General features: G+C 41.5%; 2 protein-coding genes across 2 annotated transcripts; one reads left to right on the top strand and one right to left on the bottom strand.

Moving 5' to 3' along the window:
* Positions 1-520: 520 nt before the first annotated feature.
* LOC311052544 (26S proteasome regulatory subunit 6A-B) lies at positions 521-2,310 on the bottom strand. The gene is made up of 2 exons (XM_084067544.1): positions 1,322-2,310; positions 521-960 (listed from the first exon to the last, which is right to left on the bottom strand). Exons 1-2 carry the CDS (start codon positions 2,264-2,266, stop codon positions 622-624), a joined length of 1,284 nt encoding a protein of 427 aa, XP_083923670.1. The 5' UTR covers positions 2,267-2,310; the 3' UTR covers positions 521-621.
* A 465-nt stretch (positions 2,311-2,775) lies between these two features.
* tbp (TATA box binding protein) lies at positions 2,776-12,210 on the top strand. Its single transcript, XM_084060360.1, has 9 exons — positions 2,776-2,871; positions 4,653-4,797; positions 5,526-5,679; positions 7,239-7,419; positions 7,996-8,083; positions 8,527-8,618; positions 8,849-9,016; positions 9,964-10,058; positions 10,420-12,210. The coding sequence occupies exons 2-9, from the start codon at positions 4,753-4,755 to the stop codon at positions 10,497-10,499; spliced, it is 903 nt and encodes a 300-aa protein (XP_083916486.1). The 5' UTR covers positions 2,776-2,871; positions 4,653-4,752; the 3' UTR covers positions 10,500-12,210.
* Positions 12,211-12,782: the final 572 nt, after the last annotated feature.

Here is a 12,782-nt window from a genome sequence, read left to right as displayed (position 1 = left end):
ACTAAACATTATTACAAGATGAATGCATTAAAGAGCTTCACCTTTCTCACCGCCTAGGGCATGGTTGAGTGATTTTTCTTCCTCTTGCATGTGACCTTTCCAGTATCCTTAGAGCAAATACATTTTCAGTTTATATACAATTAAGTATTTTCAGGGATTGAATTCCTCCAGTATAATCAATTGTTGCTGGGTAACATGTCAACAGGTCTGACCTAATTTTCTATTTTGAAAAACATCCTTTAAAGTAATTCCATTCTGTCTCTTACAAATAGTGTTCGACAACCTTTTCAAAAAATGTTTTTAATGGTTTCAAACTCTGTCTGCACTGCACAGTAATGTTTACAGATTGGAAATTCTATATTTTTGAGATGCTTAATGATGAACTTCAGGTAGTTTTTTTTGTATCGTGTGAACCATAACCCACATCCCCACACTAGCTATAAAAAGAACATACAGTAGTGAGTACTGGTAGTGGCTCTGATATTTCCTGCTGAAGGACAAGAAATAAACATCTACAACATGTAATTAGGTCATTTTTATTTCCTTTTCTTAACTGTACTTAACTTTGAAAACTTTTCCACAAATGAAAAAAGGTACACACAAACACATACAGGTGTTTCCTTAGGCATAGTACTGTAGGTTAGCCTTCTTTTTAGCTTGGACTTCCAGGATGCCCTCCATGTAATCCTCATGGTTCAGCTCTGTAGCACCACGACGCAGAGCTATCATTCCAGCCTCAACACAGACAGCTTTGCACTGTGCTCCATTGAAGTCGTCAGTGCAGCGGGCCAGTTCCTCGTAGTTGACATCAGGGCTGACGTTCATCTTGCGTGAGTGAATCTGCATGATGCGAGCCCTGGCCTCCTCGTTCGGCATGGGGAATTCAATCTTCCTGTCTAGACGTCCAGAACGGAGCAGCGCCGGGTCCAGGATGTCCACTCTGTTGGTGGCAGCAATCACCTAGTAGAAACACATGGATTACTCTGTAGTAAGTGCAATCTAACACAGTGTCTCACATGCCAAGATGAACAAAGTCACCTGTATAATACATGTACTATTCTCAGAAGACAATGTTGGTTAATTTAAGTTTGGTTTGGGAAATCCTGGTGAATTCTTGTCATTTAGATTCATCTTATTATATCCTATTATATTAGAATATTATGACAAATTTGACCCGTTTTCATGGTTTCTTACTCTATTGTTGAAACTTCACATGATGGACGCTTATACTAAGATTTCCATAAATATTGTTTACACCTATAAACCTGTGATGTGACAATAAAGTTTAATGTGAAATGTGAGAAACCGTGGGAGTCATTACCTTGACCTGCATGTTGGGCTGAAATCCATCCAGCTGGTTAAGAAGCTCCAACATGGTTCTCTGGACCTCTCTGTCACCCGCCTTCTCGCTGTCAAAGCGCTTGGTTCCGATGGCATCAAGTTCATCGATGAAGATGATAGATGGGGCCTTCTCTTTGGCCAGGGCGAAGGCATCTCTCACCAGCTTGGCACCGTCTCCAATGAACATCTGGACGAGTTGGGGACCTGCGAGCTTCAGAAAGGTGGCCTTGGTTTGAGCAGCACAGGCCCTGGCGAGCAGAGTTTTGCCTGTTCCCGGGGGGCCATACATCAACACTCCTTTAGGAGGCTGGATGCCCAAGTTCTCGAACTTCTCCTTGTGATTCATGGGAAGCACTATGGCCTCCACCAGCTCCTGTATCTGTTTGTCCAGCCCGCCTATGTCGCTGTACTGCTCTGTGGGACGTTCGTCCACCTCCATGGCCTTGACTCTGGAGTCATACTCGGTGGGCAGAGTCTCCAAGATTAGGTAGGAGTCTTTGTTGACACCCACCAGGTCTCCAGGCTTCAGCTTCTCTGCGTCGACCAGGCCGATCACCGGTAGGAAGTAGGTCTGTCTGGTGGAGGTCTTGATCACGGCGCACTTGCCTTTCCTCTGTGAGTCCAGGTCGATGTTGGCCCCGTCTTCCTCCTGGTCGTTGGGGTCCACGTCTAGCAGCTCGATGACGTTTGACACCAGGTAAGGCAGGGTTTTGTTCACTTTGATCTTCTCGGTGTTTTCTTTTATCTTGTCTTTCATGGCCTGAAGTTCGTGCGTGACTCTCAGAACCTCGCTCTTCATGATCTTTATCTCGCTGTCCAGGAGCCTGGTGCGCTGCACTATCTCCTCCGTGGACATTTTTAACACTTCTTCCCCGATTCCATCCTCAACTTCGTCCCAAACGGACTTATCACTCAGCGACGCCATTTCTGTTTCTTGCTTTGTAATGCTGCGAACTTTGACCTAACGGAAACGAATGCTTCTTTAGCCCAGTCCCGCCGGATGTGGCACATAAAAATAAGGGCTGTGTGTGTTACCCAAGGAATAGTCAGTGACGTTGCAACGTGTAGCGGAAATGTGTCTACCATCCAGTGGTGGAAATAGTAAAAAAGAAAAAAATGTTTTACTTAAGTAAAAGTATCAATAGGCTACTACAATGTAGAAATACTCTGTTACAAGTAAAAGTCCCGGAATTCAAAATGTACTTGAGTAAAAGTACAAAAGTATTGGTATCAAAATGTACTTAAAGTAGAAAGTACTCATTATGCAGAATGTCCCATTTCACAAGTTTTCTAAAGTTGTCTAAAATGTATAAAAATATTTTGAAAATGTCGTGGCCCCATTTTTACATTTTCAAAACGAAGTACAAACTACCCTGCAGACACTTCCGGAATGTGTGTGACGTCTCTGTCGTATCCTTGGTGATCTTCTCCTTCTAGAGCGCAGTGCAGGACAGAGCATAATGAGCATGATGCCATGGTGGTGTTTTGTTTTAAATGTGATTTTAAACCGTTTACAGTGACACAGAGCTGGTGAGTGTTCGTCAAACATTAGCAGCATGTCTGGACGGTTGTATAAAGTCATGCACGACTTTTCAAACTGCATTTTTACCTTCTTGAGAGGATGATATTTAATGGCTGGTTACTATCTAGCGTCGCTTCATTTTTAGCGTGTAGCCAGCAATGTTGCCATGTCCACTTATTATAAGCGACTTTGGGCTTGTTTTTCTGTAAAGTTGCTTGTAAATATTGGTAGCTGCGGGTTTGTGCTTTTTTGGGCTTGTTTCAAAAAAAATGTTTTATTTAAGCCAGCTGTTCTCAAATATTTTCTTTCATGTCATGGACCCCCAGATTAATACGTATTTGTCCCTAACCCCCATTTGAAAACGTTTTGTGCCAGGGAGCCCCGTAACAGATTTGTGTTGTTAGAATGTTTCGAAAAATATTCAAAATGTCCACATCTTATTTCAAGAATTTTTCGATCGGCTAATTTCAAATAGCCGATGTATACAGTAAATAGGTTTAAGCGCTCTTATGGTCTAGTTTCTTCTTTTGGGCTTGTTTTCCTAGACCTGGGTGCTTATTTCTCTCACAGAATCTGGCAACATTGGTAGTCAGCTAGCATAGCACAAGCTTCAAAGTTAACTGGTAGTGTGATTGAGTTGTGTTATCTGATGGAGACTGTTCTACAGTATTATATATACTATTATATAGTCCATGTGTTAATAAATACATCATATTATGGCTTATTAATACATTAACCATTGAAACAACCTTGTAGACACGAAGCTAACGCTGCTGGGGAAGCTGTCAAGTTGTTGGCGCCACTACAACAACATTAAATTCGTGTACTGTGCAGAGCTGTAAATCAGTGGTTTTCAACCTTTTTTGCGTCAAGGACCCCAAATTGACACACATTAGCCCAGGGACCCCCATTTGAAAAGTTATGCCAGGGACCCCCAATAAGAGACGATTTTTACGGCTCTAGCAGTGATTCTCAACCATTTTAATTTCAAGGACCCCCAGTTTAACATGCATTAGGCTACAGACCCCCATTTAATGGCATTTCTATCTCTGGGACCCCAATTTTTATTATAAAATCAATGTTAATTTTTGTACACTCTGAGAGTGTACTGGTTCCATTTGTACACAGAGTTACAGACCGATAAGGGTCCATTTGGTTCCTATCTATCATTTAGCTGGGGACCCCCTGGAACTCCCTCAAGGACCACTGGTGGTCCCCGGACCACTGGTTGAAAACCACTGCTGTAAATGACCGTTATTTGCATCAGTTGGTCTTATGATTTAGTCAATTCTATTAGTTCAGACGGTGGAATAAGGTGATACATTACAACATGTTAAATGCTCACAATAACAGGACGGTTATCTGAACCCAAACAGACGTAAATGTTATTGAGATTGCTTTAGTAGTACATTAGCCTTGGATCAAGACGGTCATCGGTCAGTCTTGCCTCAAGGCTACGTATTATGTTTACCCACCCACTAGTCAAAAACTAGACTTTTCATTTTGTTACAAATATACTAATAAGGAACAAATTAAAGCCATCGCAAAATTAAATGGCACAGAAATAGAATCGATTTTTTTGTAGATTGATTCACTAGTGCATGCCAATCACTCGATTTGAATGTTATAAATAGTGGGGGAAATATTCTTCAATATTCATGTTTCTCTTTATCTATCACAAGTCTCATCTTACGACTCCATCTATCCAAGCAGGGCTTGACTAATAAAGAGGGAGGACGCATAATGTAAATTCCAGCACATATATGTTGTTGATTTTCCTCCATTGCAGACTGCTGTAATACTACTCTCGTACTTCTGTGTTAACGTTGTGGGAACGGCGTGACAGCCTCCCCCTTGTCGGTGGCAGCTAGCTGAGGAGACCAGAAGCCATGGACCAGAGCAACACACCTTTCCAGGGGCTGGCCTCCCCAACGGTAACTGAGTTTGAAATTGATTCATTAAGACCTAAGACCTGAGGCATTGTGTCGTTGTAAAACATTTTTCATTCCAGTAAAGTTAAACAAGTCATGACTGGCAATTCTAAGTCATTATTTGCATTTACTGTTGTTTGCTTGTCTGATTTTCCCAAAAATGGGGGGGGGGGGGGGGTCATGTTGTGTGTCATCTCAATGGCATTGCTGATTTGTAGGTTGCTACAGGAGCAGTACATGTCAGTGTTAATATGCCCAGTTTCTGTTTCTCCTCTGTATAGGCCAACATGATAAGCCTTGAATAAAAGAGGATGTTAGCCACTTCCCAATTAACCAAATGAACCCTAGCAGCCCTATTCTGGGCAGGTCATAATAGGCGAACTTCCAGTGGGGAGAAAAAAAACTATCTACAAGCTCACAATGCATCGCATTACGATGTGATCTTGTAGATCGGCTATTTCTGGTGAAGTGATTTGGTGTAAAGTGCATTATTACCACTTATATCGCCTATATCGTCTCTGTGGAAACCATCGGAATTCAAATTCTAAAATGGCAAAAGCAGCAGATCTACACGTTCAAAACGTGGCACAAAGCTTGCGGATCTGCTACTTTTGATACTTTTGTGTGACACTGTCTGGCTATTTTTGACTAATGTCCCTCCCAAAATCAATATGGAGTTCAATTGCTAGTGAAGTGGTTAATGCAACATCTTTTCTTTGGCAAATTTGCAGGGTGCCATGACCCCAGGAATGCCTATCTTCAGTCCCATGATGCCATATGGCTCAGGCCTGACGCCTCAGCCGGTCACAAACACCAACAGTCTGTCTATTCTGGAGGAGCAACAGAGACAACAGCAGCAACAGCAGGCCCAACAGGCCAACACAGGTACAGTGAGATGACAACCTCAGTATCGGCAATTATGTAGCTGATGTGTCCCAATTTTTTTACCTTTTACATTTTTTTCTCGAATTGAAGATCTTTAAGCCCACAATGCGTCTCATCTGATCGGCTGTTTTTGACACGTTTGTACGTTAAATGTTCTCAAATAGAAACTAAATCAAATGTAAGTTTTTGAAATTGATTTCAAAATGTCTCCAAAATATTGGTGTTTCACGTCAGATAGTTTGGTCGATAGGTCGCCATAAGTCCTGGTTGTTACGGTTATTGCTGTTAGTGGGTCTACAATATAGATGGACCACGTTGTGACGTTACATTAATATTTGATGATGGTGTGTAGACTCTACATCATGGACACCATATTTGGGTACGATGGAACACCTGGAACACCATATATGGAGCTGGCTGACACATCTATGTCTGTCTCCATATTTGGGTATGGCTGACCTTGGGACTCCATATATGGATATAGCCGATTCATCGTGACATCATCGGGATGACATGGGCATGCTAGCCGAGAGTATAAAGGCAACTGCCGTCTCAGAGATTGTTATTCAACCAACGCTCTCTAATTCTCCAACGATCGCTCAGCACAGGACAATGTCTTCAGAGCCATTACACTACCCATTGGGGAGAGAGTTCAGCATCTGCTGTGCAGTCCAGGGTATTTGGCCTAACAACCCTGTATTGTGCAGGACATTTGATCCACTAGTAGCCACTAGTGTAGGATGGTCATCCCTATTCTTGGTTCATAATAATAATTGAATGCACAGTATATATATATCTATTATTGCCAGACCCAAGGGGTCGGCCTACATGAGGCTTTGTCCCTCTTTCGTCCATACATGGGCAAAAAAGACCTCGTCTGTCCCCCTTTCGTCCATACATGGGCATAAAAGGGACATCGGTCTGTCCCTTTCTTCTCCATACATGGGCGTAAAAGGGACACAGGCTGACACGTCATGCAAAGTCCGGCTTAGTCGTGACGTAGTGCTGTGATCTTATAAAGTACTAGGAATTTATTCTGGGTCTGGCAGAACCAGGTCTCCTGGTCTTGTTACAGTCACAGTTATTATTATTATTGTCTCCGCCAGGAGACTATGTTTTCACTTTCCGTCCCCCCCCCCCGTCCCCCCTCGGCCAAGCTAACATTGGTCAAGCCTCGCGTGACACGTGACGATACGTTGAAAGAGTGTGCTCGGATTGGCTAGTGAGACGCATGACGTATAGCGGCCTATAAATATATGTGTCACTTTGAAAGAGACTTGGTCTCTTTCAAAGTGAGGTAAGACAGGAATAATCACGAAATGGCTGAGAAATGGCGGAGCAATACATTATGTAGACACACTGGTGTCATCACAATACGTAATATAAATAGCTTAGACAGGATTAATCAAGAACAGTACATTCCAGTACAAACTGATATCACAGTTGATGACAGTTGATAGCACGGTTCTGCTGGCGGAGACTTGTGCTCCGAGGAGCACATTTTCTAGTTATTATTATTATTACTACAATTATTACAACTATAAATATATTTTCCACAGGACTTCCTGGGACATCAGGGCAGACCCCTCAGCTGTTTCACTCCCAGTCAGTAGGGGGCACCACCACTACTGCCCTGCCAGGGAACACCCCCCTATACACCGCCACACCTCTCACCCCCATGACCCCCATCACACCTGCCACGCCAGCTTCAGAGAGCTCTGGAATAGTGCCACAGCTACAGTAAGTTGCATATTTTAAGCCTGGTTCTTATATTTTTCCCTGTTGTACTCGGTAACTTGTTAGCATTTTGTAGCAGTGCAACAAAGCCAGTACTAAACTATTCCTCGAATGTACTTGGAATGGTGCACTATGCAGCTGCATTATTTAGCAAATAAAAACCACACCATGTGAAGAGAGTGGTGCCTTTGATGAGCCCCGTATTGATGTTGTCATCATCATATAGGAGTGGTTGGCACCACTCAAAAAACGGGACTCCGTATCCATAGATACTCAATATTTAAATTATTCTGACCTGGATCAGTCGCAGAAAAGCTTGATTAATCTTTATCAATGCTTTAATATTTTTTGAAATGTGTGTGGCATACTGTAGCCAGGGTGCATGCCAGAACAAAGTGATCTAGTGTGAATGGGCTATTAGATTGATCTGGGAAGACGTAACAACTAAGATATCAATTATTATTGTGGCTTGTCTTGTTTTTTTGTGGTGAAGATATGCATTCATTTCACTTGATGGTCTGTGTTCTACTCTCTGGTTCTTTCGTTCACTGTCTCCCCTTCATCATGTCTCTCTACCAGGAACATAGTATCTACAGTGAATCTTGGTTGCAAGTTGGATCTGAAGACCATCGCCCTGAGAGCCAGGAATGCTGAGTACAACCCCAAGGTAGGGCTGCAGCAATTCTTTTTCTTAAATTGATTGATCTGTTGAGTATGTTTTTGATTATTCAGTTGATCTATGCAAATAATGTAGACCTTAAAATGGGTGTAAAATAAGGTAATGAAGTTAAAATAGGGTAATGAAGTTCAAATAGACTATGGGCCACAGACCGTTTGGACACATTGTTGTATTCTACTCTGGGGAACAACTAGAAACTTTCAACTATACATTTGATTTAAGAAAGTAAATTCATAAAGTTTCTTTGTTGACAAACCATCAATGAAACCACTCAAAATGTACTATAGGCCTAGACTGAAAGGGGGCTCTCGCCTGACCTTGAACATATGATCTTGAATGTACAGTATATGTTTTTGGATGTAAATTGATTTGTGTGTCAATCTAAATAAGATGAAATATGAATATCATGCTCTCCCCTTTTCCCCTCCAAGCGTTTTGCTGCTGTCATCATGAGAATACGAGAGCCTAGGACCACTGCTCTTATCTTCAGCTCTGGAAAGATGGTGTGCACAGGAGCCAAGAGGTCAGTACATCCGTCATTAGGTTTTGATGAATGTTGCAGTCTAAACAACTTCGAGTCATACACAGGCAACATGTGGAGGCAGTATGGCATTTAGTAGGAGTGCCGTTTTATTTTGATGTATCCTGTCTTTGTTCACTCCTGCACCTAATTTCATGTTCTGTACTAACTCCAATCATCCTCTTGGGATCTCATCCCTCTTGCTTCCTTCTCTCTCTCCCTCACATCTCTAGTGAAGAGCAGTCCAGGTTAGCGGCGAGGAAGTACGCCCGTGTCGTTCAAAAGCTGGGTTTCCCTGCCAAGTTTCTGGACTTTAAGATCCAGAACATGGTGGGCAGTTGTGATGTGAAGTTCCCAATAAGACTAGAGGGACTGGTCCTTACACATCAACAGTTCAGCAGGTAACGTTACTTAATTTTACCTCTATTTTAAATGCCAAAACTCTGGCTTATCTCCGACTGGTTGGGATTGCATCGGTTCGGTAGCACAAAGAGCACGTGGCTCAAAATGTTATATCACACTGTTGCAGTTTGCAGACTATTCTCATCTCACTTCATTTGACTGTTTTTTCTAACACCTGTTGTTGTTTAATTTTGGGATATGTGTATTCCACACTTTTGACTGGGACCAAAACAATCTGCATGAGAGTTGATAAAGACAATAGACAGATTTATTTTCTAGCTTTTTTTCTTTTCTTTTTTTCAATTTGCATTGTTTTCTATTTACAGATATACAGACAATTTCTTCATATTTCTGTGCATATGTTGTTGTTATTTTCTGTTATTTTTGGAGTAAAATCTGCTGTTTTTCCTTTTCTGGGGTTATTAAAAAAAAGGAAAATGGGGTTTCATGCTGTTTAAAATGTATACTGAGCAGGACCTCCCCCGCCCCCACTACTACATAATGGTTCCTCAATGTATGTGTCTGCAAAGACCCTGCCCAGTGGTTGATTGCCAACAACTATCCAGTTACAATGCGATCATCCCTCTGGGTTATTAATGATGCCGCTTGTAAACATGCAACCGTCCCTCCAGGTTATACTTGTTAATGGGAAAGATGTTGCTTGTAAACACAGCTCTTTACAAGTTGTCTTTACAGTCAACTCCGTGTCATTGTTAAATATCGGCCCAAATCACCAACATTGTGGGCACAAAGAACTGGCTGAAGTGTGTAGAAGGCCCAGGGGTATTGGGGAAATGGCGTATGCACCCACTCCGCTTATGCAGTACGAGTTATTTCGGCCTGTTATCACTCTGATGCCAACACTAGTATCGGCAACAGTGCACCCTTAATATTAATGTAAAGTTATAATGTTACCAACGTGGTCTGTCTTATCTGTCTGTTCCAGCTACGAACCAGAGTTGTTTCCAGGGCTTATCTACAGAATGATCAAGCCTAGAATTGTCCTGCTCATCTTTGTGTCTGGAAAGGTCGTGTTGACAGGTGAGTTTTCTCCTTGGCAAACTAAAAGGGGTTAACTGTTTTATTAGCTAGTTACTAGCTAGTATCCTCAGCTTCTGTCTATATTCCAAAAAGTCAAACTTATTAGTGGATATTGGGTTTGCTGCAGGACAGAAATAGCATTTATTTATATGAAGTTCCACACAGTCAAATAAGTTTCACCACAGATGGTAAATAAAATGCACATTGCAAATGTCTACCCATTCACCGTTGCTCTGAAATGTCACATCACAGAAGCTGATACCTAAGCATGACATTGCTACAAATTTTATTTAATTCATGTAACTGCTGGTAATGACAGAACCACTGATATCCTGTGTGTTTCTATGTATATCTTGTCCAGGTGCCAAGGTGAGAGGAGAGATCTATGAGGCGTTTGAGAACATCTACCCCATCCTAAAAGGCTTCCGGAAAACTACGTAGACCCCTGCCCTCCTACCCTCTCTCCAACCATCTCCCCCTCTTTTACTTGGACTGCCATTGGGGCTGTTGTACAGGGATGTGATCTTCGTCTTTTTTTTAACAGTCATGCACGTGCGCACGCATGCGCACACACGTTTTGTATGTTCTTTGTTTTTGTTTGTTTGTCTCATCTCAAATAATTTCATATTTTCAAGTTCTGCAGCAAATCCATGGTTGTACATAGATTTTAAATGAATGGATACAGAAATCTGTGTTGCAACAGCATTGAGCAGGATGAACAACACTGTATCATTCAACAGTACAGCACACTGACTGGAAGGACTGTTTTATGCTGTTTTTAAGTTTTTTTCCACGGATTCTTTCTGGTTGCGCGTATCGTCTGGCTACATTCCTTTTTATGTAAGAAGACAATATTTTTTATCAAGCGGTTTGAGTTTTAATCTGTTTCACTTAGTGTTCAGGTAAGTTGAAACGACATGCGTGTTCTTTATCAAGTAGTGTTTGCATTTGTATTTTTTTAACCACTTAAGGAGTAGTTCACCCAAAATTACTTATTTTCTATCAATTACTTACCCCATGAAGCCTTGAATTCATGGCTGAAGTACTCTATATACTATATACTGTACTTTGTCATACAACTAATAGAAAACATAGCAGATTTACAAGCTCACAATGGGTTGCATACCAATGCATTGTGAGCTTGTAAATCAGCTATTTTTTGCTATTTTAGGAAATATTGAAGTTTTTGAACATTTCCAAAATAGGGACTCCGGGTGGAAAGTGGTTAAACTGAATGTGAAATGAATCAACTCCATCCCCAAAGGTGATAATACATGAGCGCATACCTCCAGGCAATAGGTTACATAGCCTGAGGAATAAGGTTAGACAAATGGAACAAACGTTTTGTTGTGGATATCAGTAGCACTGTGAAGAAAATGTATTTTGGGCTCCTGCGGATAAACCTGGCCCATATGATCTAGATTGTTTCAGAATATTTACCATGTATTATATTTGGTATCCAGACCATCTCCATGTATCAGCACTGAAAGATGGTTTGATGGCAGGACAAACCAGGTTTCATATTGCCACATGTATTCAGATTAACTTTTAACTTCATTCTGTTCAAGGTTGTTTTCTCTTTTAGTCTGTTAAAATTGTATTTAAGATCTTTGTTTTTATGATTTAAGCCTTAGCATAGACAGATTAATACCCTGGAGCTTAGTCTTAGTTGTCCAGATCACATGCTCAACCAGACAACCAGAAATGGTATGATTGGATATGGTTAAATATGTGATACCAGAGCTGTGATTGATGTATGGACCAGATGTGAATGTCAATCCATCCCTCTGTCTACAGGCGACTGTATTGACAGGGGGGGAAGCCAAATATTTGGGAAGTAACGGAAAGCTAAGATTAACCACTTGAGGCCTATTTTATATTCAGTCACAGGATGGTGTTGCGCGGCAAAATATTGCTGTTCTAGAAGTAATGTAACACCAGGTTTAAGCCTAATTGAAGCCAATTTATACTTCGTTTTACAACACTGTTATAATGAAATATGTTTGGCTTCAGTCTGTGAAAGCACCATCAATAAGAGTTCCTGTTCTGGCTTCAAATTGTTTAATTTGTTGCCCTGTTCATAATTAAACATGTATATATTAGCAGTCAAAGATTTTGCTTTCTACATAATAAAGGGATATTTCGAATTTTCGTTCTCTAGTATACACACTCCTTGTCCTTGAACAATCAACTTAAGGCATCCAGTGTCCATTCACAATTGAAAGCAAGCAAAATTACCTTAAATTCTGTGTCGAGTTTGCATGTTCTCCCCGTGTTCCCTAGGGTAGGTAACCTCACAAAAACATGCAGTAATCCTGGTCACTATACTGCCTCCCCCTGGCCAGCCGGGGCGCCTGATGGAGGGGAAAGGAACTGGTTGGAATAACGTGTTCCTTCCACGCGCTACGTCCAACCAGGGGAACTCTCCCCTGTCAGGTAACAAGAAGGTCAGCTGGCTCTCATACATTGAAGGAGGCATGAGCTCGGCCCTGGCCTCCCTAGGTTGGCAGAGGGAAGGTAGTGCCCAGGATTACATAGACAATTGGCACTGGGTGAAAAAAATGGTGTTACAAAATCATGGGATAAAAATTTAGGGGGAAAAAATACCTTAAATGAATTACATCTCAGTCACCAACTGTTGAGATGTGAGGATGTCTGGGACTGATGATATGAATTAATTAAATCTTCGTGTCCTGCCACCATTTTGGTCCATCGTATATGGAA

The sequence above is a fragment of the Gymnoscopelus microlampas genome (assembly GCF_963454915.1).
Source record: "Gymnoscopelus microlampas genome assembly, chromosome: 1".
Lineage (NCBI taxonomy): Eukaryota > Metazoa > Chordata > Actinopteri > Myctophiformes > Myctophidae > Gymnoscopelus > Gymnoscopelus microlampas.
Note: the sequence above shows the minus strand (reverse complement) of the source record. Positions and strands in the feature narration are given on the sequence as shown.